Source organism: Panthera pardus, unplaced genomic scaffold, assembly GCF_024362965.1.
Source record: "Panthera pardus isolate Hobbes unplaced genomic scaffold, ASM2436296v1 HiC_scaffold_3, whole genome shotgun sequence".
NCBI lineage: Eukaryota > Metazoa > Chordata > Mammalia > Carnivora > Felidae > Panthera > Panthera pardus.
Genome location: NW_026526876.1, coordinates 14,689,332 through 14,716,800, shown reverse-complemented (window position 1 = coordinate 14,716,800; position 27,469 = coordinate 14,689,332). Strand labels below are relative to the sequence as shown.

The following is a 27,469-nucleotide window of genomic DNA, read 5'->3' as shown; positions in this document are numbered from 1 at the left end:
AAGTGGGCAGGGGCAGGACCGTTCTAGTTATTTCAGGAGGGAGTGGAGGTTCGGGGTGGTTCCCAGACGGTCCCGGTGGAACGCTGATAAGTAAGTCACCGATGCGTGGCCGGATCCCAGGTCTTCCGTCTCGGGGACCCTAACTCTGGTAGAGGGGTGGGCCTCTCCAGTGGGCACAGCAGAGCCTCCCCTCGGCAGCTCCCGTCCGACATCGGGCGGCAAGGGCTGGGAGCCCCAACAGAGACTGTGCCCAAGGGGTGAGGAACCCCTAGCAGAGCTGACCCCCGGGGTGCAGAGGGAGGAGGAGCGGGAGACCCCCCAGAGAGGCCTCGCTGACGCTCGGTTTGCTTGCGGCCTGTCCAGAGGTGCGACGTGGGGTTCACGGCGAGCAGCCCACGTCGGCCCCCGAAAGTGACCCGGATCTTACGTCTGGGGCGGGCGGTGCAGACCCACGTCTGGCTCCAGTGAGCCTCCTCGGAGACGCCCCTGCCCTTGGCCAGTCGGGGTGGGGCTTGTGGGGCGGGAAACCTGAAAATGTGCCCATCGGCTACTGAGCTGACCCCTGAGGTAGGCGGGGCCAACTGCTGGCACAGGACGTGCTGGGGCTTTGACCGTGCACTGTGAGTGGAGGGGACAGTCTGTGAAAAAGCAAAAATACGTCTTAGAGATAACCCGTTGCTTAGTAGAAGGGAGCCCTGGGTTGTCGGACCAAACGTGAATGCAAGTCCAGTCAGCTCTCTGGGCAGATGCAGGGCAGCGAGGCCTGAAGCTGAACGGCCTTTTACCCGAGCGATGTCCCCTACAGGTGGAGATGCCCATTACTGTTGGCCATTCGCAGAGCCAGGTCGCCCTGAGAGGTCATTTACAATGACACAGAGGGGGCGACCTTATGCGTTCCGTTTCCATTAGCGAAAATTCCAGAATAATATGAAAGGGTACTAGAAATTGCCGGAAGGTGGTCGGTGACTCTGTGTCTCTAGACTTCTTCTGAAGTTTGCTCCTTCGGCTTCTGAAAACAAGTGACCTCGGTTGTGCCCGCAGGTGACCAGAACTCAGCTTGCACAGGTGCAACTCGAGGGCGTGAAGGACCAGGCGTGGCCGCTGCCTGAGCGGCCGGGCCGGTTCGGGACGCCTCCGCCTTCCGCCCTGCCACGGGCTGTGGCTGCTTGTGTGGTTTTGGGGGTTGGTTTGTTTGTTTGTGAGGCGGTTTTAATTTGTCTAAGATCCGTCTTTCCGTGGCGAGTTTGCAAGGACGCCGGTTCCGTGTTAGACGCAGACCACAGCCGTGTGCGTGTGTGGTTCTGGGAGCCAGCGCTGCGTCCGCCATCAGCCTGAGCCCTTGGCGGGGGTGGGGGTGAGTCCTCTGGGTCAGCAGAGATTCTCAAGGAGGGTTATTGACTGAAACATCGCTTCCCACCTCCTGCTTATACTTCAACTACTCAGGTGTTCCATTTAAAGTCATAAGATAAGTGGTAGCTTGTTTTTGTTTTTGTTTTTTAAATTTAGGGATTTGGGGCAAAGCCCAGTGTCACAATACCATCAAGAAAAAATGAGACAGATAGCATCTTACTAGGAGATAACGGAAACACTGAAAGAGGAAAGAAAACGTGCAAATGGAGTGGGAGATTGAATTTGTACTTCACGGATTGGCTCCGAGGTCCATGTCGGGATGAGCAAAGTTCCGTCGGGATAATGCAGTTGTGCTGTGGTTAATTTCAGGTAAACGATAGGTCGGTAAAGTCAGCGTTGCTCAGACACCCATGAATTCGTGCCCTGCAGCTTCCCTGTGTGAGTGTTGTGTGTCCAGAGACGGGGACTTGGGGAACTTCACAGGGTCCTGTCCTCACCAGCTTGGTGTCGGAAGGCGAGGCCTACCACGTCGTTCTCACAGAGAAGTGAGAGGTGGCCCCTGTGGGCCGAGAGCTGCAGGGAGCCTCGGGAGGAGGCAAGAGCTTGCTCAGGCCCGGCCAGGGCGGCCAAGGGGCCCAGCGCAGCCAGACCCGTGGAGGACCGGTGGGGGCAGGAGGCTGATGGAGCTGTGCTCCATGCCCGGGCGTGGCGGTGCTCCCGTGGGGGCAGTGCAGTGGACCCCACCACCGAGGATCCGCTTTTAGGACGCGAGTGGCCTGATGGCGTGCTTGGGAAGGAAAGTTCTGCTAGACTGGAAGGACGTGGAGAGAGGCTGGCCAGGAGGCCTGAGGACAGTCGGGGGCCTTTGACTCCCGATGAAGCAGAGGCAGGACAGCCGTGTGTGAGGGACATGCCCCGGGCACACTGAGCCAGGCCTGGGGAGCCCCGGACGAAGGGGGTGTGAGGGGGAGAGCGGAGGGAGGGACGGGATCGAGGTGTGTGGTCTCGGTGACTCAGAACCAGCTGACGCCAGCGATTCAGCTGGGGAGCCCAGGGGCGTGGGCCCGCGAGGAGCAAGGCAAGGGATTCTTCCATCGTAGGTTTGTGCTGCACCCACGGGGAGCTTGTGGGGTGAGACAAAGGAGGCTGAGTTACAGCCACGCCCGGGGTTGGAGGGAGGAGGCTGGGGAGGAGAGCCACGGAACGCAGGGTGGAGATTGACCCTTGGGGGAGTGAGGAGCCTCGTCGGACGCCGGGGACCTGGCTGGCGACGGGAGCCTCAGAGCACTTGGCCGCGAAGGCCTCATGACTCCACAGGACGGTCTAAGTACAGCAGCGATGCGTCGGGATGGCTCGAAAAGGACAGGTCATCCGTGCCGAGGTCATGACCACGTGTGCACTCCTGCCCGTGCGGACGCCGTGCCGTTCCTCACGCTGGTCCTGCAGCCAAGGCGGAGGAGTGGGATCACCCGGTCAGCCGTCCGCCCCACTCCTGCCCCGCTGCCATCTAATTTCCTGCGTTTGCTCTTGTCTGCTTTGTCTTTGCCTCAGGGAGGCCCCCCTGCAGCCCGCAGTCAGGTGTGTGGCTCGGTGCCCCGCGGCTCCTCTGTCCTCTCATCTCCACGGAGCTGTCCGGAGAAGGGAGAGGTCTTTTCGTTACTTTTCATGCCGTTATAAACCTTGAAAGACATGTACATTTGCCAGTGACAAAGTAAATCTTCTTTCCTTCTGTCTCTGCTCGCGGACAGCACTCCTGGCTTTTCACACCAGACAGACGGCGTGGCTCTCGGGAGGGTCACCTGTCCACCCAGGAGTGCCTGCTTATAGAAAAGTGCCAGCCGCGTCTCGCCGTGCTGCATTAGCTGGGCGCGTCCGCGGGCGCTCACGTGGCCCCCAGCGTCCACCCTGAGCTTGTTTGGGGCGGCAGGCCAGCCTGTGAAGGCGGGACATCTTCTGCCACGGGGCCTGGGTTCTGTGGTGCAGGCACCGGCTTCCCCGCCGTCCTCCGTCCCAGCGGAACTGGAGGTTTTGAAATCCTAAGCAAATAGGATACTGCAGTACTCCAATAGAACAGCTCTTTTGGGAGAAGCTCGCTGGGCTCTGCGAACTCTAGCAGTGAGTCTTTATCATTTGTTCATACACAAACATTAAGTGCCAACTACGTGCCAGGTATTGTACTTCCCCAGGGTGGCCGTAGTGACCAGGGAAGCGCCGGTCCCTGCCTTCATAGGACTTTCACCAATCGGGCAGGAAGAAGGTGGAGGGAGGGCAGACAGAGGGGTAAGAAGCAGGTGGAGTCAAGGGTCATAAATGCTGCGGTCAGGGACCTACATGCGCCATGGGAGCGTTTGCACGGGGAACCTAACCCGTTTCTGGGCGTACCTGAGAGTGAGTTCTCGAGAATTAACCTTTAACTTGATGTTTGAAGAAGCGAGAGGAAATGTCCAGGCAAGACTTGGAATTGGGGGTCGAGGAAAAGTAGGAAGAGGAAGTAGGAAGGGCTAGGAGGTGGGTAAGAACATAAGACTTGAAAGATACTTCCTTGTGCCTGGAGCGTACACTCTCAGAGGCTCTGCAGACGAGGTTTTGCGGGGACTGAAGGGCCATTCTGAGGAGTTTCTGGGGTCCGTGGGAAGCCATCAAAGGGTTTTCAGCACGTGAGACATACCGAGTTTTGAGGAATGGATTTGGATAGAGCAAAGTGAGCCTGGCAGGTTCCTTAGGAAGTTGTAGTAACGTAAGAAATAGAGGACGGTGACGGTTGTGGCTGACGGTGGCGTTGCTGGCAGCGGCGTTGAGGACGGTGGTGATGATACTGGGGGTGGTCAGGATGAGGGTGCGGGTGGCGGCGACCGTGATGGTGGTGACCGTACGTGCGGTGGCTTGGCTTAGGTGGTGTTAGTGCGAATGGAAGGGGCAGTAGCAGCAAGAAGTGCTTTTTGAGAGGCAGGAGCACAAGTCCCTGAGCTGCCAGGGCCTGGAGCCTTCCATGTGGGGCTACCGCCTGGGACAGGTGTCCTGTGAGCAGACCTGACCTTCCTCCTGCCCAGCATTTCCCGGAAGTCCGTGCTTCCTACTTGGAAAGGGGAGGAGGGTCAGACATTTTCAAGACCCCAGACCAGGGACGAAACTGGCCCAAATTCTAACATTATGTTCGCTCGCCCCTTCCTTCTCTGCTGCCGGGGAAGGATGGGAGAGCGGAAACAACATCGCTGATACCCTCACGCCTGGCCGGGCGAGGCCGCGTGGTCTCTGCTCGACACCCCGGAGAGGAGAGGGCGGTGCCGTCGCTGCCCGGGGGCTCCTTGCTGCGGGATCTGTCAGGGGACGGGACCCTCAAGTGCAGCCCCCGACCCCCCATGCTCCAGGCACACTGGTGACCCCCCGGGGTCTGTCCTTGCGCAAGGAGGAGCCTGACGAGAAGGCGGGCACGCGGCACACGCACCGCTCGGGCCTCCGTAGCACAGGCGGCCGCCTGGTGTCATCGAGGGGCAGGCGGACGGCGCGGGGGCGACGGGTTCGGGGCCACGCTCTCCTTCGTCCAGCCACAGGGCAGCCTTTCTTTTCTCTTCCTCGCCCGCCTCCCGCAGAAGTTCCACACACGTGCCTGGCTGCGTCCTGAGGGTTGGACTTGGAGCCAGGATGCCGGCCACCGCGGGCCGCGTTGCAGTGTCACCTCGTGTGCCTGCTAAAACGCTCTCCGTCTCCCAGGCGACTCGATGCTTTCTCTGCCGCTCCTGCCCTCAGACCCTGTGGCCGGGACCCGGGCATTGTGGTTTTGCCACCACGCTCTGGCGTGGTGACATTTAATTTAGTGCTTCTCATTTCAGAGCCCTTAAAAATACTAATTAATTCGCATAAAACCCCAGGAGGCATATTATTCATCTCTGTGGTGCCTTTCATGCTCGTCTGTTAATGGTCCTTTTTGTGCCTAGGTGGAAAGCGAGGCTAAATCATCTGTTTGCGACCCCGCAGGAGAAGACCTTGGTGGAGCCAAGGTCAGCGATAACGAGTCCCTGATTCTATGGACGTCTCTGAGGAACGTCAGCCGTGGCCTCGTGCGTGGCTTGGGAGAACAGCACTGCCCCGTGGAACTGATCTCGGGAGGGGTGGGTGGTCCTGCCCCGGAGCCGAACCCCGGTTCGGTCGCCGCGTGGGGGAGGGCAGACTGAGGAAGGCTGCGTGCTGTGGCAGCAGGAGTGACGCGGGGGCTGCAGCGGGAAGCCCTTGTCCCGTCCCCTCGGAAGGCGCCCAGCGGCCTGGGGCTGTGACGCGGGCGCAGGCCCCACAGAGCCGGCAGCCTGCTGCTCCTGGGACCTGGTGTGAGGTCTCCGGGTGTGGCCTGATCCTGTGTTGGGGTGCCTTGTCTTTGAGCAAACTCTTCACCTCTGCGCGTGGGGCTTTCTGTAGCCGGAGGAGCGAGGGAGCCACTGAGGAAGAATTCACAAATTTGGAGGCTCCCCGATACCTGGGGTTTAGTGTGGGCCCTGCCCCTCTGGTTGTCTCTGCCTCGCACGGGCCGGCTGCCTGGCCAGGGCCGTGCTCTTGCGCCCGCGGCCGCGACTTCAGAAGCCTTTCTGACTCTGCAGCGTGTCCTGTTCTCTTTAAGGGTCGGTGGCTTTGATGCGCGTGAGCAGAGTCAGGCGTCCAGGGTGGCGAGCCGCGCTCCTGAACCAGGGGGCGCACGGCACGTGTGAGCGTGACCTCCGGGGACCCGCCCGCCTGGCCGGGCTGTGGGCACGAGGCATCCCACCCTCTCCCCCTTCTGCCTGCGGCTCCGCGAGGCTCGGCTCTCTGGCGGGACGGTGCCCGGGAAGCCCCTTGGGGGCCCGTCGGGGCTGTGCGTGTGCTGCCGTCACCGTGCGCCTGTGACGGTTCTAAGTGGGGGCAGAGGTGTCCTCGGTGGGCGTGATGGTCGACAGCGGGGATTACTGTTCCGCGTGTGGTGGCAGGAGGCCTCAGGAGAGAAGTGCCCGTGGGTCGGGGGGATGTACGTACGTGCGGTGAGATTCATTTCCTGTTTTCTTCACAGCGTCTAATAAAACCGCCACAGTCTCGGTCGGTGTCCTCGTAACGTAGCCCGGCAGAAGGGGCGGCGTGAGAGTGGTACGGCGCCCACCACCGCACCCCTGCCCTTGCTCTCCCAGCAGACCCTGCGTTCCCCAGAAGCTCCCCGCCACTGGCATCTGGTCCTCGCTGTGGTCGGAGAGGACGTCTGTCCCCGCGCACGGCCTCCTGCGAATTTGGGAACTCTTCCTTCGGTTCGATCCACAGCCGTTCTCTCACCCCGCTTGTGGAAATGCTGCTGCTGGGGAGAGGGTCTCGTGCATCTAAAGGCAGTGCCCCTGTGGCATGCATGGCCCCGGCCCCCAGGGGGTGGCTCTGTGCACACACGACCGGGCTTCCCTCCAGGGCGATGCCCTGTTGCCGCTCTCGGTAGTAAAGGGAAGTGTTTTCAGTCGCCTTGTGCTCACAGGGATAATAAGTCGCGAATTCAGAACTCCTTTCAGCACCCGTTGAAGTTGTCTTGTGACTCGGCCTCCATCTTTACTCTTCCCTACGTGAGCCGCCCAGAAGCCTTCCCGGAAACAGGAAGACTATGTGCCCGATCCGCACGGCCCGGAGCGGGACTCCGTGAGGCGGGCTCCTGCCCAAGGCCGCTGCCTCCCCTTCAGCCGCGGGCCCGCCGCTGTGGCTCCTCCAGCTACTTCTGCCTGTCCGGCCGGGACGCACTTTTAAAGTACTGCTGTAACACACGTGCGGGTGTTTAATTTACGGAAAGGCCCAGATCAAAGCGTCTGCCAAGACGGGGAGGGGTTTGCTGCCCCGTGTGGTCGTCACAGCAGCCCTCAGTCACCGGATGGTCCAGCCTCTGGGCCACGCTGGTCGCGTCACAGTGCCTGGGGTGTTCACCTGGGTCCTGTGCTCCGTTGGGGGTTTCTTCTGGGGGTGGGGGTTTGGGGGATTTGAAAGTAGGCTCCACAGATTGACCCCATTCCTACCTGGTCTGCGGTTGTTTTTATGCTGTTCGTTTGCGGACTGAACTTCTAGATAGTTCTGCCTGTAACTCACTTTCCGATGGCACGGCGTGCTTGGGCGGATGTGGTTTTGGGGGATGTGTCCAAGTTATCTCGACGAGATGTTCCCTGTCTGCCCCAGAACTGGATTTCCATTTATCGGTTACCTTCATCTTGTTTTATGGGGCCAACGAAGATTCAGCTGGTTAGAGCGTTAGGACCCAGGACCCTGGCTCTGTCTCACTCTGAGCACAAATCCACGGTTCACCGATGGCAAATCAGGAACGTTGACGTTTATTATTTTCTTCACCGTTAAGCATGCAGATTCCAAATAGCAGAGTAGCAGGAATTAAGGCGAACGGGTAAGCGCCCAAAGACGTCTAGATACGCACTTCCTCGCAGTTCACTGGGATTCACTCGTGTCATGTCAGTAGCAGGAAGGACTCTCCGTTTTCCTTGTTTCATTACTAACGATAGAGGTCAGTGTCCGTCACATCAGTCCCTAATAACTGAGTGTGTTGTGCGCAGCCGTGGGAGGGACGTAAAGACGGAGCCCCATGCTGCCTGGCCTCACGGTCGGTGGGAACCACACGGTCACACACGGACGTATAACAAACGGTGTGTGTGAGCCAGAGAAAGGAGACACGGGCGCCCCTGCCCCGAGGGTCCCGGCAGGAGTCGTGCACAAGAGCTGGGTGCTTCCAGAACACGCGGGTGAGGATGCTGCCCTCTGCGTCCCGAGCCCCTGCTCCCACATGGACCATCTCCGTGCGGGCCAGCCCTTCAGAGCCCCCGCACGGGGGACCCACAGCCTCTGTCAGATTAGTTCACGCTGCCTTGGTGGTGAAAGTGAACTTGGAAAGCTCGCGTACATGTGAGCCTTGTCTCGAGCCTCCTCTGTGACACCCTTACTTTACGAGGAGCATCCTGGCCCGTATGGAGGAGACATGGGAAGGGAAGGCCACGTGGCTGGACCCTGACCTGCGCCTCAGCACGGGGTTCTCAAACTGTCTGTGGAAGAACAGGGTCACTCCCCTTGGGTTAGTTTGCTTACAGGCGTGGGGAATGTGGACAATCTGGAAAAACTTGTGTTGTGAATTTCACCATCCCGAAGCTTTCATATTTATGCATCCGCTGATAACTTTGGGACTGCGAGATACAGCCTGTCTCCAAGGGTCTCGTGTGGTTGATTACAGACTACTCCCGTGTGCAACGGGCCGCGTGTCCCCGCTGGTTTCTTCACCTCGACACCTCATTTTCCTTTGAAGCATCAGGAAGCCTCTTGTCCTTGGAAGCCGCATGCAGTCCTCAGGCCTTCTAGCTGCTTCCTGTCTCTGCTGCTCTCTCCCCACTGCTCTTTGCACACAACGGGGATGCTTCCCCGGCAGCAGGTGCGCGGAGTGCCGTGCGGGCACGGGTGGCACCGGCCCGGCCCCGGCACTGTGTGTGCTCCGCGTTCTGACCGCTGCTTTCTTCGGGTGACGTCACCGTGTTACTTTTTATTTAGCTTTTCAAGTAAAGTTTTAAAAGTTCATCCAAGTAATAAACATACACGTTATTTTTAAAAGTCACCGCGTAATCCCTACCTAGCAGCAAACCCTTTTAGCTGTGTTTTTCTAGGAGATACGGCCGTCTTCTTACGGGGCATTCTTACGCTGCTCTTCATTGACTTACCAATTTGGGGCATTGTTTTGACGTCCTCGTGTGGCGTTAGAGATTCCACGCACGTCACGTCCACTCCGTCTTCCGGTGTGGTTCTAGATTTACTCAGTCAGTCTTCACTGGGAATTCACCACCGAATGGATATGAAGTAGGCCCCTCGGGTGAGCCCCACATGCCCGTCTCCCAGCTTCAGCATCACCACATGGCTTCGTTTCTGCGCTTAGGTCGGCTGGGCATTAGAACTGGTTTTGATGAAATAAAATCAGAAACCCAGGAGATGTGTGTCTGGGTATGACTGTGGGCTTTGTGGGGTAGCCCCTCCCCTCCGGCCTCCCCATTCCAATCAGACAGATCGTGGAGGGCGTCTGGGGGCGTGGGAGGGCTGGACACTCGTGGTTTCCGTTTCTCTGTGTTCCTGGCCCTTCTTGTGTGGTCGTGTCTCCATGAGAATGTCAGTGGCAGTTTCTTGGAAGCAGTAAATAGCCTGTTATATTTATGGGAAACACATTGGATTTGGCGGTAAACTCAGGGAGAACAGATATACTAAGAATGTTGGTGCCAGGGCGCCCGGCCAGCTCGGTAAGTGTGCCACTCTTGGTCTCGGGGTCATGAGTTCGGTGCCGTGTCGCACGTAGAACTTGCTTAAAAAACGATAAGAAGAGACTGTTGGTGTATCTACCCAAGTGGGAACATCTTTCCGTGTTTCAAGTCTCCTTCATGTTTTCCAGGAGAATTTTTAAAAATTTCCTCATCTGGTTTTTTTATGTTTCACGTCGTTTACTTCTGTGTGCTCAATCTTCTTTTCTGCTTTAGAAATGGGCGTTCCGTACGTTTACGTCCTGTAACTGTTCACTGTCGTGTGTATAAGGGCTGTTGATGTTTGTAGGTTCATTTTAGGCCCTGCTGATTCGGGGGGGCCCTTGGCCTCGATGGGTGAGGGTCCAGGCGGGAGCAGGTGGGGGCTGAGCCGGGCCGAGGTGGCGACGGGAGGGGCCGTCGGGGTCCCTCCTCTGTCTTCCTTTTCTGTCTGCGGTTCTCTTGCTGCCTTATGCTGCAGCCTCCTGCAGAGAGTTCTTCCGGAAGGATTGAGTGTTTCTGAGAAATACCTGGCATCCCAGCGGCGGTACGTTTTGCTCAGCGTGGCCGTGCGGCAGGCCTCTCCATCCCGTGGGACCGTCACGGTGGCTCCCAAGGAGCGTCTGGCGGGTGGGGGCACGTGCCCGGCAGCCTCTGAAAGAGCCGTCGCCCGCTTTCAGGGGCGGAGAAGCTCGGGCTCGCGTGTGCGGGGTCACGTGCCGCTCAGAGCAGGATGGGGGGTGCGTCCCGGGTGCTCCCGCGAATCCACGGTGAGTTTCTCGATTTCTTCTCCCGCAACAGGCCCGGTACAAGCAGAGCCTCGACCCGACCGTGGATGAGGTGAAAAAGCTCTGCACGTCTTTACGCCGAAACGCCAAGGAGGAGCGGGTCCTCTTCCACTACAACGGCCACGGGGTGCCCAGGCCCACCGTGAACGGGGAGATCTGGGTCTTCAACAAGGTAGGAGCTCCGTCCGAGGTCCTTGGGAGCCCCGCCCGTGTCTCCCTCTGCCACAGAACGTGTCCGCGTGGGAGCTCGGCCACGGGTCCCGTCCGCCCGTGGCTCCGCTGCTGTCCAGACCCTGCCTCTGCGGACCCGGATGTGGTCGGGCCGGACAGGGCGGCGGGCCCGCCGTGTGGCGGGGGCCCGCCGTGTGGCGGGGACCCGTGGGATCGTCTCCGTGTCAGCGGCGAGGCCTGGGCAGCAGGCTCGAGGTGCCGGCTCTCGTGCCCGCGTGGCAGGGCACCGTCTGGGCCACGCTGTCCGGTGTGGCCCTCGGGTGCGCTCTCCCCGCAGGAGGCAGGGCTCGCACGGTCGACACGGTTTCTCAGGTCAGGCGGAGTCTTCCTTAGAGAACCCGCGATTTCCTGAAGAAACAAAACGGTGCACGGGTTCCAGAGAGCGCCCACCATGACACCTGTGGACGCGGCCTCTGCTCTGCCCTCCCCAGGGCGGTGCTCCCGCCTCCAGCTCCTCCAAGGCGACACCCCTTCCGCCATCTTCCTGGCCGCCAGCGGCGAGTGTCGCGCCCACCCTGTGGTGGGGCGGCGGCTGCGTCCTCTCGGCTCACGCGGCGTGAAAGGCAGCGCCTGGAAGCGTGCAGGGTTCGACGCCACGTGGCCACCGCCGGTTCAGAAGACGCGCCTTCAGAGCCCCTGTGCCCTCCTCAAGTGCAGCCTCCCTTGTCCCCGCCAGGATCCCAGTGGATCTCGAGTTTACCGCGACCTCGCTTTCCTTTACGGTGTCCCCGCTCTCGTGTGGCTGTCCAGGCGTGTTGGTGCTGGGTGCGTTCTGGTTGACGAGACTGGGGTCCTTCTGTGCCTGCCCCTCTCGCTCTGTGTCACGCTCTGAAGACCGGTCCCTGCTGTCCCTTCCCGCTTCCCCCAGTCCCCTGCCTCTGGCTGTGGGGACATCCCGGGACCTGCTTGGTGCCTCCTGTGCAGACAAGCTTCTGAGTGGTTCTGTCGTCTTCCTGTCGCACACTGCCCAAGTGTCTTCCGTTCCCCACCTTCTTCCCCAGACTGTGGTCAGGGTTTGTCCTTTCTGCGCGGTGTGGGGGCCAGCGCGGGTCTCCCCGGTGGCCGTGCCCTCGAGCACCCTCTGCCGTGCGTGCCGGCCGTGGAGGCTCCTCTGCTCGAAGTGCCAGCTCCTGCATCTGTCACCGGGGTTGCTGCGTCCTCTTCTCACCGATTTGAAGGAATCCCTCGTCTTCTGGACGGCAGCCCTTTGTCACTGTCAGGAATTGCGAGCGTCCTCCCTGAATCATGGCTTGGTGTCCCTTAACGGACAGGAGCTCTTTACGTCCAAGCGGTCAGCTTGGTCAGTCTTTCACTACGGTGCGGACGTGTTATGTCTTTAAGAAGACTTTCCTCATGCCAAGATTTAAAAAGTATTCTTTTCTTTTTTTAAGTTTTCATTTTTTATTTATTTTGAGAGAGACAGAGTGCAAAATGGGGAGGGGCAGGGTGACAGAGAGAGAGAGAGAGAGAGAGAGAATATCCCAAGTAGGCTCTGCAGAGTTCACACAGAACCCAACATGGGGCTCGAACTCACAAAACCGCGACACCATGCCCTGAGCCAAAATCAAGAGTCGGTCGCTCACCTGCCCAAGCCCCCAGGCGCCCCCAAAAGTATTCTCTGTGTTCTTCCACAAGGGTTGTATTTTCGTCCATTATATTTAGGTCTCTAATCTACCTGAAACTGATTTTGTACATACTGTTATGTAGGAGCTCATATTCTTTTCCCCCCTCCAGTGGATACCTACCTGTTCCGTTACTATTTAATGCCGTCTTTGAACGAAATCGAGTTTCCATAGTGTGTGGGCGTGTTTCTGAGCTCTGTTCTGCTCCATGGGTCCTGCCTCTGTGCCAGGAAACTATTTTAATGAGCGTAGGTTTCCAGTGATTCCTGGTGTTCGGGAAAGCGAATTCCTCCTCTTTGTTCTTGTTCAGTCGCGTCTTGGCTGTTCTTGGTGCTTTGATCATCCAGGAGACTGTTGAACCAACTTGTAAATCAGTGGATTAATGATGGGGGAGATTCAGCGTCTTTACAACGTTGAGTCTACCAAACTGTGTTCTTTTTTAGGTGTCTTTCAGTAGTATTTCATAATTTCATACAAGTTTGCATCATTTGTTAGATATATTCCTAGATTCTGTATATTTAAAAAAATTTTTTTTAATGTTTTTATTTATTTTTGAGACAGAGAGAGACAGAGCATGAGCAGGGAGGGGCAGAGAGAGAGGGAGACACAGAATCCGAAGCAGGCTCCAGGCTCTGAGCTGTCAGCACAGAGCCCGAGCAGGGCTTGAACTCACAGAGTGTGAGATCATGACCCGAGCTGAAGTCGGACGCTCAACCGACTGCCACCCAGGCACCCCGATTCTGTATATTTGTGATGTTATAAATGTTTACTATAAAACCTGTGTTCTGTAAGGTTTTGCCAAGGAGTATGGAAAGGCTGTTGATTTTTGTACGTTAATTTTATGTTTATCAGTTTTGCTCTTCTCTTACCGTTTCTTATAATTTATCTGTACACACTTTTTTGTTTTCTTAGTAGATATTTGGTGGGTATAAAATAACAAATAACAAGGAACTTAGCATCGATTCTGTAGTATCATTTACTACAGAGAGCGTGTCCATGTGCTTCCGACCGTCTCAAAGCTGTGGTTTTTTTTTTTAGTTTTTTTTTTAAACATTTATTTATTTTTGAGACAGAGAGACAGAGCATGAACGGGGGAGGGGCAGAGAGAGGGGGAGACACAGAATCGGAAGCGGGCTCCAGGCTCTGAGCCGTCAGCCCAGAGCCCGACGCGGGGCTCGAACTCACGGGCCGCGAGATCGTGACCTGAGCCGAAGTCGGACGCTCAACCGACTGAGCCACCCAGGCGCCCCTCAAAGCTGTGTTTTAATAAGCAGTGTTTGTTGGTTTTGTTTGGGATCCAGGATCCTGTCCAGGTTCACACACTGCCTCCGCGGATATAGGTCCTTCTTTGCGTTTTTTCCAAGTGAAATTATTTTATTATCGTCTTTTTGTAGTGGGTTACTATAGTTACACATTGTTCTTTTGATAAATTATTATTACTAATAATCTTCAGTTTTTGGAGCAGTTTTAGTTTTATAGAGGAATCGAGAAGGAGACTTTGCCTGCACTCTCCCTGCCTCCCCCGCCCTCAGTTTCCGTTATTAAGGTCTGGCTTTGGTGTGGGACATTTGCCGCAGTTCGTGATCCAGTGTCGGTCCAGTGTCATTAACTAGCTTCCAATGTGGCATTGATCCAGTGCCATTCGCTAACGTCCATAGTTCACGTTAGATCACTCTGCGTCGTACGTGCTCTGGGTTTTGCCGGATACGTCATGGCACGCACTCACCGTTACGGTGCCCTGCAGGGTAGTCTGACTGCCCTAAGAATCCTGTGCTCTCCTGTTCGCCCCTCCTGCCTCCCCTCCCCGCCCCTGGCAACCACGGCCGTCCACCGTCCCTGTAGGTTTACCTTTTCCAGAGTGACATTTAGTTGGGATCATACAGTGTAGCCTTCTAAGATTGGCTGTTTTCAACAAGGAGTGTGTTTCTGTGGCTTGGTAGCTCATTTCTCTTTACCACCGAGTAACGCTTCATTATCTGGATGGACCACTATTGAAGGACATCTTGCTCGCTTCTGGTTTTTCTTGGCTGTTGTGAATAATGCTGTTATAAACCTGCGTGTGCGGGTCTTTGCGTAGATGTAAGGTTTATGCTAATTTGAGTAAATGCCTAGGAGTGCCATTGCCGGATCAGATGGTCTGTTCGGCTTTCTAAGAAATGGCCAAATTGTCCTCGGAGGGGCTCCATCAGTTCGCCTTCCCAGCAGCAACGAGAGAGAGTTCCTGGCCCTCCCCATCCCACCTCCCGCGTGTTGTTGCCAGTGGTTGGACGTCGGCCCTTCTCATCAGGTGCTATCTCATTGCTGTCAGTGTGCTATCAGCTGCTAGCTCACCGGTGCTATCTCGTTGTTGTTTCAACTTGCCTTTGCTTAATGACCTGCTGTGGAGTCTTCCCAGGTGCTTAGGGGCCATCCGTAGCCTTCTTTACCCGTATCTTTGGCCCACTTTTCAACAGGGCTGTTTGCTTAGTCACTTTTTAGAATTCGTGTTGTAGTTTGGATACAGGTCCTTTATCAGATGTGTGTTTTGTAAAGACTTCCTCCCCCTCTGTGACCGACTCCCGTTTCCATTCACTCAACAGTGCGTGTTGTGTTGTCCGTGAACCCAGACCCGTTTTCTCTACAGTGTCCCACATTCTAGTTTAATCTGGCTTTTTCATAAGTTTATATCACACTGGATCGAAAGCAAGACCAAACTTTGTGTGTCGTGCAAATAACTAGTCGTAAGAGCGCTGAGGGGGCCAAAGTACTAATCGGGAAACGGATTTTGAGACACGAGTGTTGCCAGAGGTGAAGAGGGACATCTCACAATGACAAATGGTTAGGTCATCAGAAAGACGTAAACTGTCCTGGATACGTAGGTGCTTGATAGGAGAGTTCAAAATACATAGAGCAAGATGGCCAGGAGCAAAGAGAGGAAGCAACCAATCCATAATTCCGGTTGGGGCTTTGGATAACCATCTGTCAGTAATTGATAGGTTAAAACTAAGATTGATGATTAATAGTTTTCTCACAAAGAAAACTCCAGACATAATGTATTTTTTCTAGTGGAGAAGAAATCAGTTACTGATAGAAAAGACTGGAACAGTACTGTCAGTCGCTGTGAATCAGTGAATATAACGCCTGTGCCCAACGGCTGCGGGGTGCACATGTCAGGTGCAGGGGGGTGTCCTCCGAGAATGGCATGTCTCCATGAGGTCTGAAGGACTGAAATCATACAGAATCTATTCTGTGACTACAGAAGCTGGCCTCGTAGCATATCTGGAAAATCCTCAAACATTTGGAAACTGAATGACTCGTGTCAAAAAAAGATATGACAAAGGAAAGGAAAGGAGAGTCCAGATGGAAGAATAACGAAAATAAGACTTGCCAGAATTTGCGGGATGCCGTTAACGCAGTGCACGCATGGAGACGTATGCCCTTAAATCTTTTTGCAGAAAGGCAGAAAGGTGTAAAGTTAAAATCTCAGTCTCTCCTTTAAGAGACTAGAAAATGATGAACACACTAAACTCACAGCAAGTAGAAGGAAGGAAGGAAATAGCAGCACAAATCAGTAAAATAGAGAACGAGCAGTGGAGAGAGCTAACGTAGCTCGCTTTTTTTTTTTTTTAAACTGACACGTCTCCAGCAAACAGATCAAGAGAACAGAGAGGACACAATCCACACTTAGAAATGAAAGAGCAGACGTCACCACCTATCCTACAGATATCAAATACACGGACATATTAACATTTTATACCATTAAACTTAAATTAGATGGGACATGCCTTACAAAATGTGACTTGTCAAAAGTGACCCAGGGGCACCTGGGTGGACAGTCGGTTACTCTTGATTTCAGCTCGGGCGGTGGTGCCGCAGTTGTGAGATGGAACCCCGCGTCAGCTCTGCCCCCACATCTCCGTCTGTCTCTGCGCCTCCCCCACTCGTGCACGTGCACAGGTACGTGTGTGCTCTCTCTCTCTCTCTCTCTCAAAAAAACCCAAAAATCCCAGAATTAAATAGAAAGCCTGAATAGCCCTGTATCGATCAAAGAAATTGAATTTGTAGTTGAAATTCTACTTAAGGTTGACTCTTGGATGAATGGATATTTTTCTTTTTTTTTTTTTTAACGTTTATTTATTTTTGAGACAGAGAGAGACAGAGCATGAACGGGGGAGGGTCACAGAGAGAGGGAGACACAGAATCTGAAACGGGCTCCAGGCCCCGAGCGGTCAGCACAGAGCCCGACGCGGGGCTCGAACCCGTGGACCGTGAGATCATGACCTGAGCCGAAGTCGGCTGCTCAACCGACTGAGCCACCCAGGCGCCCCTGGATATTTGTCTTTCAGTATCGTCTTACTAGCAAAATGTTTCCTGATTCGTGAAGCGTAAGGTGTACGGGTGGCGCCAGAACTGAGGAGCGAGTGCCCTGTGTCTGTACCGCATGCCCGCGCCGCCTACGCCAGGGACTCTGAGGTGCGGGTCGCGGACCCACAGCAGCAGCAGCAGCCGGGCCTTGGAACTTAGGAGAAATGCCGGCGATCGGCCCCACACGCTCCATAAATCCGGTTTTCAAATGGTACAGGGCAGCAGAGAAATCAGTTAAGATTTTATATCTCTTAACATCAAGGGAATCATGTATTTTTTTTTTTTAAACCTTCAAGCTCTTATAAAGAAATAGTCCGAAGTTTTCCAGCGCTTCTGAAGAAACAGAATTTTTGCTGACGGTCTTCCTTCAACTATTGCAGACAAACAGAAAGCGCCAGAAATCCTCAGAAAAGACAAGTCAAGTTTACGATGAAATTACCAGCTTTGTTTTCTTTCTTTTTTTTTTTTCTTTGCTGTTCTCAATATGGATAAAGTAACAAAACAAATGCTACAGGGGACCTGGCACAAATGTTGCTCTTTACAAATTACAAGTGTATGTTTTTGATAATGATGCATTGAAAGTCCTTTGTGATCCATTTTTCAGCAGGATCAGTAACGAACTGTACGTAAGGCAGAATAAGAATGTCACTGTTTGATGGAGACATGCACGTTCAAAAACCAGTGACTTGTATTATTTAAATAATACTTATTTAGAATTACTCGGGGAGCGGTCGGTCATTTAACTGTAATCAAGGAAAGGCAGAGGAAGTGGCAGCAAAGCCACCGTGGCTTCAGCCTTACGGATTCGGAGGGACGGAAGTTTGCTCGTGGCTCAGGCTCCGGAGCTGCCGACCGCCGCACCCGGTGGTCAAGCCCCGTTCTTCGGCCCCTGCGGCGCCCGGGCCAGCCCCTCCCGCTCCTGGGCGGCCTCTGGAAAGAAGTCCTGTCCTCGGAGGACAGCCGCACGCATTACCCCACAGGGCGGGGACGCGGGATGACCGTCCAGATGCAGCCGCGGCTCTGTCTCTGGGCCCACGGGGAAGTGTGGCCCCGGCAGCAATCCTGGAGGGCCCGCAGGAGGAGGCCACATCAGTGTGGCTGGGACTTCTCACCCACACTTGGAGACTTTGGCAGAAGGTGCACCGAGCGTCTTCTCCGAAACGGGGACGGCTTCTCTGGAGGCGCGCTGCTGTCCCCGGAAACCCCACGCCCTTCTCTCCCGGCCCTTGTTCTGCTGCTGCCTCTGCCACTGACTCGCCCGAGAAGACAGTCTGATGAAGCAAGGGGACTTTTTTTTTTTTAATGTTTAATATAACCTGACAGATAAAATGGATTGTAATGAATAAATTGTCCGAACCCTATTTGTATTTCTTTGTTTGAAATGAAAACATGGCCTTGAATACATTTTTTCAAGAGAAAGGAGAGCGGCTCTGGTGAGGAATTCTCGCTACTTGTGGCTTTGATGGGGGGTGGAGAGCCGAGCCCCTGCCTGAAAGCCTCGGGGTGCTCCGGGCACCCTCTGTGCACGGGGTGGGGGGGAGCCTTGCACTTGTGCAGCCCGTCCAGGGTGGTTCCACCGAGACGACGTGGGAACGTGCCGTGGGACCAGAGAAACGGTTGTGCTCTGGATGCTGTTCTTCCACAGCTGTGTCTGCGATGGTGCAGGCCGCCCTTCGGGGGTTTGCAGGGCGGGAGCTCTGGCCTGAAGCTTGACCAGCCGCCCGGGGTCTTTCTGAGATGGGAATGAGATCTGCATGCTCACGAACTAATAAGACTTGGTTCTCAAAGGCCGTTTTCCTCAATGTGATCGAACGGCGTTGATTTTCTTCCTTCCCGGTGGGTGCACGCTTCCACGTTTCTGCACACACAGCTAACGCGTAGGAGCCGGCCCCTCCTCAGAGGCAGCGTGGGTGCGTGTGCCGCGTGCAAGCCTCCCTCGGCGGTGGGCGTCCCCGTGGTCTGTCTCCGGTGAGAGTCCCTCCGTAACGAACAGTTGTGAAGCGGAAACAGTTTGGAGAGTCGGAGGTTTCTCGCGACGCTGCCCCCCTCGGATGAGCATCAGAAGATGGGGAAGCTTCTGGCCCCCAGAGGGACTGGGTGGCTGAGGACCCACTTGAAGCCTGTCATTGGCGGCCGGCGGTCACAGGGAGTGGAAGGAAAAATCATGGTTTCCTAGTACGTTAGAGCTACGGTATTTTAGCGAATTGCCATTAATTAACTTTGTGTCTCAAACGTTTTTCAAGAAACTTTTGATTTGGGAGAAATACAAAGTTTAGATTTTAGCTCAGAAGGCAAGGCCTGAGAGCACGGTCTGCTGAAATGTATCTTACGTCACGCCTCTGTGCTGTGTTGGGGCCTTGTCGGCCTGTCCCCGGAAGGCACTTTCCCGACGGTCAGGCGGATGAAGTGGTGACGGCAGTGTGGTCAGGACCCTGCCAGCTGTATTTGGCCGCTCCCCGCTGAGCCGAGGACGTTGTGGGCGGCAAATAAACCGCACACAGCGTGTTGCCGGCAGGTAACAACGCGATGAATTCCCGGGGGTGTGGGGATGTCCCTGCCCAGTTAAAGGGCTCTCTTTGCCCTTCCGCCCCCCACCCCAGCAGCGGGGGCTGCACGTCAGCAGGGGCAGGGTGGGTGCTGGGGAGCGGGCGCAGAGAGGGTCTCTCTTCCCCACCGTCCCCGGAGGCCCTCACGCACGTTCCGCTCCGCCCGTCGGAGAGCTTGCGGAAGCCTTCGTCTGCAGGTGGCGCGTGATGCCTGCCGGTTATAAATATTAGAAGGATGTGGGAGTGTATTATGGTAAACCCTGGAGATGACCCTTTTCCTTCCCCTTAACAGTTTGAGTGCGTCTTGTCTTCTCAGAAAACACAAGTAATTTCTGTTCTGAAGGATTCCAAGAGCACACAGGTACCAAAGGAGCAGGAGTAACACAGCTCTGTCCCTAAACGCGCACCTGCACCGCCCGGCCCGAGAAGACCACCCTTCGTGGTCCAGTGCTGTCCTTTCGGTGCCACTGATCTGGGCCGCCCGTCCCGCGGACACGGAGTTCTCGTGGGCGGGGCAGCGCTCGGGTGCTAGCCGTTTGTGCGTCACACACACGGCCCTTTCCTTATCTTCCCACAAGATGGGACTGTCGTCTGTGCGTTGTTCTAAGACTCGCGCCTTCGAAATCATGGCAAGCCTGGGGTGTCTCTCTATGTCAGCACCCACCAGCCAGCTCAGTCTCCAAGCGGCGCACGGCTTGAAGTGCCGCGTGCCACAATGTGGATGTATGTGGGTCACTCCTGCGCTTACCTGGTGAAGAGGAGGAGGAGACAGAGCTAAGGCCAGCCGCCTCCTCCCTGGTGGCATTTAGATAGCTGGCAGGTTTTTACCAGCAAGAGTACCGTACGTCCTCGCACGTACATTTGTCCGTGCGGATGCAACTTTTCGTTGGATGGACACGTGCGAGTCAAAGGCTTGTACGTTTGAAACTTGCACGTGAAAGTGAACGGCTTTCTGAAAAAGCTTCCTTATTTACACGCCTGCCAACAATAAGCCGATGCCCTGTGGAACACCTGCTGATCTGTTCATCTTTTACATTTCTTTCCGCTCTGCTGGATGAAGACAAACGCAGAGGCAGATAGATGGTTCTCGCCGTAATCTGTGTTTCCACGATCCATCCAGAGCGTGAAGCTCTCTCCCCAGTCCTCCATCACACCCGCCGCTTCTGCGGGTTGCACGTTTGTATCCTTTGCCTGTTCGCGTGTTCCTTGTTTCGTCTTCACTGGTCCGAGCAGAAGCTCATACACATGCGCCCTCCAAACATCCTGTCACGTGCGCGGTGCCCACTGTGTTCTCGAGTTGCTTGTCATTGGTGTGTGGCTTATCAGATTTATATAATTTTTATCTTATTGTATTTCTCTTTAAGTCTTCTAAGTTTTGTGAATTAAGAGGCCTTTCTGGCACCAAAATAAATAAAAACCTTTTATTCTGTTTTTATGTTTAGTTTTAAAATCTATCTAGGGGTGCCTGGGTGGCTCAGTCAGTTGGGTGTCTGACTTCGGCTCTGGTCATGACCTCGTGGCTCGTGAGTTCCAGCCCCATGTTGGGCTCAGAGCCTGGAGCCCGCTTCGGATTCTGTGTCTCCCTCTCTCTCTGCCTCTCCCCCACTCACGCTCTCTCTCTCTCTCTCAAAAATAAATAAACATTAAAAAGAAAGAAAAATCTATCTAGATTTTTTTTGTACATAGAATCTCAGCAATATTGAATGGCTAGTTAGATTTTACAGTATCGCGTACTGAATCGTTCATTCTTCACGGAGTTAAAATGCCACCTTCGTTATAATTATATATGCGGGTCTATTTCTGGACCTTCTCTGTTGATTTGTTTTTCTCGTCCTCCCTAATACCATCCTGTAATTACCATAGATTTATAGTATATTTAATATCTGCCAGCGCGAGTCCCTGCTCGTTATTCTTCCTTTAAAAATGGTGGTTTTTGTTTTTGTTTTTTTTTGCGCTATTCTTGTGCATTTCTCTCTGCGCTAACTTTAGAACCAGCTTGTCAAATGCCATCAAGGAACACTCCCGCTGGTATTTTGATCGGCCGTGCACTCACCGCATAGATTCGTTAGGGAAGCGCTGACATCCGTAGTATCTTCCGGCGAGAGTATTTAGAGACGGCGTTTCCAGCGTTCTCTCACGTAGTGCGGTGACGACCGGCAGGCCAGCAGAGGAGGGCGGGGTGGCGAGGCGACGTGGCACAGGATGTGTGTGCCCCTCCCGGGGTCCAGGTGTCTGCTCCCTCGCGCACACACACCTGTGTCCCCGGACGTGGCCTCGTCCTGCGATCGACAGATCTGGTGCTACGCTGTGTGCGTCGAGAAAGCCTCCGCCGGCCACCCTCGTGACAGACTTCCCTCGGGCCTCTGGTTTTCTGTCCTCCGTCCTGTTTTCCTGTTGCGTTTAAACAATCCTCCTGGCGCTACCAGAGCCCACGTGTGTGGCTCCACTGTGGGAAACACGGCCACCTTCGCTGTCAGCGTGCAGAGTCGATTCCTGCCAGCATCACCACTCACCTGTCCGTGCCGAGGAAGGGCGAATAAGCGAAGGTGTTCCGTGCAGAAGAATTGCTTAGACGGGTTGCCTTTGAGTGAGACTTGTGACCGTCTCTCTAAAGAGGAGGAACGTCCTTGTCTGCGTTTACCAGTAATCCCTGCAGTGTTCTCGAGCACTGAGCGGTACAGGCTGTCCAGAAAAATACTGCTCTTAGCGGATTCACGTTAATAAGTTACTGTTGTGTGATTTTGCAAAATCAGAGGGCCGAATCCACTTGTGTCCCCTCAGTGTGATTGTTGAAACCACCTGGAGGTTTAAGTGCTTACGGGTGTCTCTGAAGCAGAAGGTGCCGTGGGGAAAACACGCACGTCGGAGGGGCCTCGGCAGCTCCCCAGAGCTCATCCCCCTGACAGGCGGGGCGCGCAGCAGTCCCATAAGCACACCCGGAAGCTACGGAGGCAACTGGTGTGCACGCGCATCCTTTAAGTTTGCAAGAGGAGGCTGTGCTTTGGGTCCCAGGGGCGGGAGCAGAAGGTAAACGCCGGAGCCGGTGTGGTAGGACACAGGCAGGGGAGTCCCGCTGCGGGGAGGGGCTCGCGTTCCCAGGACGCGGCCAGCCGCTGGCACCCGCAGGGGAGCTCGGGGGCGGGGCCCTAGACCCCGACGGCCGCCCGGCACTCGCGCCCCCGGGCAGGTGGCGGGCGGCTGTTACTTGCAGCGTGTAGAAGCAGCAGCTCGAGACCGCCCCGACCACCGGGCCCCACGTGTCCTACCTTCCTCGTGGCGCGGGTGTGGGTTGGCGGTCCAGTCCGGGAGGCCTCACTCCCACGCGCCCCGTGTTTTGTTTTCCAGAACTACACGCAGTACATCCCCCTGTCTATCTATGACCTGCAGACGTGGATGGGCAGCCCGTCAATATTCGTCTACGACTGCTCCAACGCCGGCTTGATCGTCAAGTCCTTCAAACAGTTCGCCCTGCAGAGGGAGCAGGAGCTGGAGGTGAGGCCCTCGCGCCCCCGACCGGTGTCCGCTGCAGGCCGGGGAGCCTGTGGGGGTGGGGGCCGGACTCTCCGCGGGGCTCCCCTCGTTCTCCCACTGGGAGGGCTGTCCCAGCGCTCCGGGCAACGTGGGACATTCGATGACAGAGCTCGGGAGGTCCTCGGCACAGACTTACGGGCGTATTTTTAACGTCTCATTTTACTTGGTGTCATTAAAAATTTTTTTTTAATGTTTATTTTATTTTTGAGAGAGAGACAGAGACAGAGTGAGCAGGGGAGGTGCAGAGAGAGAGGGAGACACAGAGTCCAAAGCAGGCTCCAGGCCCCGAGCCGTCAGCACAGGGCCGGATGCGGGGCTCGAACTCACGAACCGTGAGATCATGAGCTGAGCCGAAGTCGGACGCTCAGCCGACTGAGCCACCCAGGCGCCCTGCTTAGTGTCATTTCGAATGTGACCATTAGTTAAGTGCTGACATTTCTAGAGTTGGTTTGTGCTCCGGTGGCCTCTGCCTCTGGGATAAATGTTAAAATAAAGCAGATTTTAGGAGAAACGGCCCCATATCTGGGCATAGCCATCAGTTCTACATCTTTGTTATTGTCCCTGTTGTGTGTGTGTCTGTGTGTGTGTGTGTGTGTGTGTGTGTGCACATTTGTGGTTGCATGTGTGCACACGTTTGTGCACATATGTGCATGTGTGTGCATGTGTGCTCGTGGATGTGTTTGTGCGGGGTTGTTTGCGTGTGTGCATGGCTGTGTGTGTGCACGCGTGTGCACAGTGTGCATGTTGTGTTTGTGCGCGCGTGTGCGTGTGTGTGCATGTTGCGTGTGTGTGTGTGTGTGTGTGTGTGTGTGTGTGCGCGCGCGCAGAGGAGCTGGGAGAGCCAGTACAGCGCTCTGCTCACGAGCAGACATTTCACTTGGTTGTTTTAGTTAATATTTGATGTTGGACCAAACAGTGAATTCTGAAGGGAAATTGTGGAGGCATTTTCAATTAAGAGACCTTCATCCTGTGGCCTGCATGCAAGTGTAGGAATAGAATATTCTGCAGCCTCGAGGGGGTCATGAATTCTGATTGGTTGCGGTGCAGGAAATTCTCAATTCCGGAGCAAAAATGGTCCTGAGTACATGTTTCCTCCAGCCTTTTTGGGTCGATTCAATTTTAATGTATTGTTGTGCTTTTCGTGCTTCATCAGAGGATGTGGCAGAAATAATCAGCAATAACATCTGAAATTCTGTGTGGTAGGATTTACAATGAACATGTCACACACTTGAATATTTTATATTTATAAATCGAGTCCCTGTGCAGGGCATCGCACAAGAGAGACTGGTAAATGCAGTGCCCTTTGACCTCGAAGGTAGAGTCCCGCCCCTCAAGTCCTGAACTTGCATTTCTGCGATAAGAGCGGGGGCGGGGGGACCGCGTCTTGTGTTGTCTGATCGCTACCTTGTGTTTAGGCCCTTCACCCACGTCTACCCAAGGGACGGCTTATCCCATGAGCGCTAAAGTCTCGTCAGGTAATGAATATGGCGATAAAAGGTTTTCTTTTTACATTTAAAATATGTAAGTAAAACTGCCAGAGAATGCCGCCCGATTTTTATCCCAAATCACGAGCTTCAGGGCGGTTAAGGAGGGCGGACCGCCGGCCTCAGCCCATCGCGGCGCGGCGGGCGCAGCCGGGGCGCGGACCTCGCCGCACCGTGCGGGTCCCCTCTGCCGGTTCTGTCGTGTTCTCTGCATGTCGCCACGGCTCACGCAGCCTCAGAAACCGTTCATCTGGTTGAGCGCGACAAAAAAGATGTCCACGCGTCTTTTCTGGGGGAAAAAGCGTGTGATTGACTCACTCCTCCCGGGGGAGAGCAAACGAGAAATACGCTATGGGCAGCACCAGGTCGCGCCGCGTGTCTTGCGATCAGCTCTCCTACGTGTGTTCTCTCCCCTAACGACCGCGTGCTGAGTCTCGCGTGTTGCCGCCACGCTAACTACTGCTGGCCGCTGTCCAGCTGGCCTCTCGCGTAAACAGCAGCAAGTCAAATGATAAAATTGGCTCCCACCTAATATCTTAATGTTTGTTTTAGCCGTTTCATCGGATGCTGGACAAACAGAAGTCCTCTGTAGCCGCTTCGCTTTATTCTTCTGAGAAATTCTTACCTCCTCTTCCGTGGGTCAAGTGCCGTCAACTTACAGTAAGCACGCGGCAGGCGTTTTACGGGGTAGATGGTGATGTGTGAGCTAAGAGACGTTGGCAGGTAAAGTGGTTTGTGCCAGTGTTGAAAAGGCAGAGGGTCGGACGATCGCACGGAAGGCAGGGAGATGGCGGCTCGGGCCGGGGCGCCTCGGCGGTGCACGCAGTGGTGCAGGGGGGAGGGCGGTCGTCGGCTCTCACGCTGGCCGTGGCCCCATCTCGTGGCGGGACCGGGAGACCCCCCCCCCCCCCCAGGAGTGCGACAGGTGCAGGGAGCGGCACCTCCCGGGAGAGCACGGCACCAGCACGGCCCAGAGCCCGAGGCTGGTCACAGCCGGAAGGACGCACCCTCCGTCACTCGGGCATCTTCCGCACGTGTCATTGTGTCACGTTGCTTTGCGACTTGAAAGTTAGAGAAAGTCTTCAAACCCCTCTCCTTTCAATGTCTCTTCACGAGAAGTATTTTTAGGATTGCCAGATTAGCATATGGCAGGACTTGAAAGATCAGGCAGTCCGGAGGCCAGTGGTGGGGGAACCGAGCCTGGCGCCACTCCTCCCGGCCAGGGCCCCGCGCCCGTGGCCTTCTGGTTCCCCCAGCGAGCATCTCTGTCGATGCAGACGGTATGCTTGTGCTGGCACTGCTTGATTCACAGATTTGAGGTTATCTGTGGGCTTTCTGCTATCATACAAACCAAAACAGAGCTGCCGTCACTTCTATTTAAAGAAGTGGAGAAATTATGTTGAGTTTTGGTGGTAAAGACGCGGGGTAGCTCTGAGTCCCGTTTGCTGTGTGCATGAGTGAGTTCTAAAGAGCACCAGCAGGGGGGGGGACCACCAACCACCGCCCCCCCCCACCCCCCACCCCCTGCCGGCCGTCTCCCCACGGCCCTCACGTCATGTCCCGGTTTGGGGTTTTCTGTGTTTCGTAGCCTTTGCAGATTGAAACAACAGCTGTGTGTTTTTGCTTCTGGCTTCATCAGGAATCAGTCACATCTGTGGTTTCGTAGCTCTGCCACGTTGACTTTTACGGCAGCCCTCCGTTCCCTGCCTGTGACGGAGCCCCGGGCTTTGTGTGTCGGCCGCTTCTAAAACGTGACCGACGTCAAGCCTTGACTCCTTGACCGCATCCACGTAAACACCTCATTCGGTGGCTAAATCGGGTGCTGTGGTTTCCGTTTGCGTAACGGTTTTTGTTTGCTTCTTGGATCTTCCTGGAGACTTTCTCTTTTCTTCTTGACTTAGCTCTTTAGCGTTTCCCGGGTTCCCAGATTGGCTGGGATTGCGTCGCGTCTCGGAATGTGCCTGGCCCGGAGGGTCTTCCTCCCCGGCCCCCCGCTCCTCGAAGGCGCCTCCCAGAGCCGCCGTCCTGGGCCTCCCTTCATTGGGAGCAGCCACTGTTTTCCAGACCCCCCCGCTGCCTCTTCCTTGGTTTTTCTCCTTCCTTCTGGTAGGGCCGACTCTCAGGTCACGACCTGAGGAAGGATGCGCGGGGTGAGCTTTCCCAGCCCTTCGGTGTCCGCGTCTGGATGCTTCCGGCGGGAAGGCAAAAGCAGCTCACTGTTGGTTTGCAAACACGTAGCGCTTGGTCGTCGTTGGGAGGGCCTGGGAGGCCCGCAACAACGTTACTCACGTGCGGTCGGGGGGCAGGCCGCTGTCACCCTCCGCTCTGGCACCCTCGGCCGGTGGTGTTTTCTCCTGACGGTTGCGGCGTGCGGTGCGTGAGGCGGGAAGAGGCGGGGCACCCCTGCCCGGCGGACCTCCCTTCTGTCTGTGGCTGGCGCTGGGTGCCCGGCCCCCGCCGTGGTTGGGGGCGGTGGGCGGGAACGGAGTGGGGGACGAGCGTCTGCAGCGCTGTCGTGTGCGGGAGGCCTGTTCCCGCTCGGCCCGGAAGACGCCCGGGAGGCAGGTGAGTGCACGGGCGTCCAGGGGCGGGAGCCGCAGCGCCCCTTCTCCCGGGGACAGGTGGGGCTGAGCCGCGTGCCCGCCTCGGTCCCGACCGCCTGTCCTCCTCGGCGTGGGACCGCCGCTCGGGTGGTTCTAGGTGGCGAGCGTTTCCCCGGGAGCAGCGGCCACGCGCCGGGACGCTTCCCGCACCGCTCGGTGTGGCGCCGGGCGGCGCCACGTCTTGTCTTCCCGCTCGCCGACGCCCTGCGAGGCTCTTCCCGCGACGCCTCCGAGTAAACCCTGATTCTGCCCTCCGTCCTCTGCACGGTCTGTGCGACCCGTGCCGCCGGCTGCCGCTGGCCCGCGGAGACCTGCCGCACGGACGCCCGTGTTCGTGGCGAGGAACAGACTTGCTCCTGCAGCATCACCGAATCCACAGTGACGGGACCGCCCGACGATCTTCCATTCGAAACCCCGCGTGTGAACGTCATCCTCACGTATCCATCGCTGCGACTAAACCTCACGTCAGGCAGCTAAACTAAGTGATTCTGACGAAAAGCGACTAACGCCAGAATCTTCACGTCCCCTCAGGACACGTTAGTTACACGTGCATGCGCACAACTGACGCGCCCTGTCCCGAGGTCTCACTGTCCTTTGCTGCTGCCGGAGACAGACATTGTCTGGACGCCCGTGGCCTCCCCAGCCAAGTCTGCGGTCCGTGCCAGGGTCATATTCGTGGCGCCCGCGGGTGACCCCCAAAACCACAGGTTAGTTC

The 27,469-nt window shown here is 55.9% G+C and overlaps 1 protein-coding gene across 4 annotated transcripts in view; it reads left to right on the top strand.

Annotated features, from left to right (window-relative positions):
- The window catches only part of RPTOR (regulatory associated protein of MTOR complex 1), a 330,740-nt gene that overhangs the window by 126,520 nt on the left and 176,751 nt on the right, over positions 1-27,469 (top strand). For 3 of the 4 annotated variants that reach the window (XM_019465972.2, XM_019465973.2, XM_019465976.2), the window contains 2 exons: positions 10,407-10,565; positions 22,482-22,628. In XM_019465972.2, the coding sequence (XP_019321517.2) occupies positions 10,407-10,565; positions 22,482-22,628 (306 nt within the window). Of the gene's footprint in view, positions 1-956; positions 1,020-10,406; positions 10,566-22,481; positions 22,629-27,469 lie in introns of those variants that run through there. The other variant, XM_019465975.2, reaches the window with a different exon arrangement.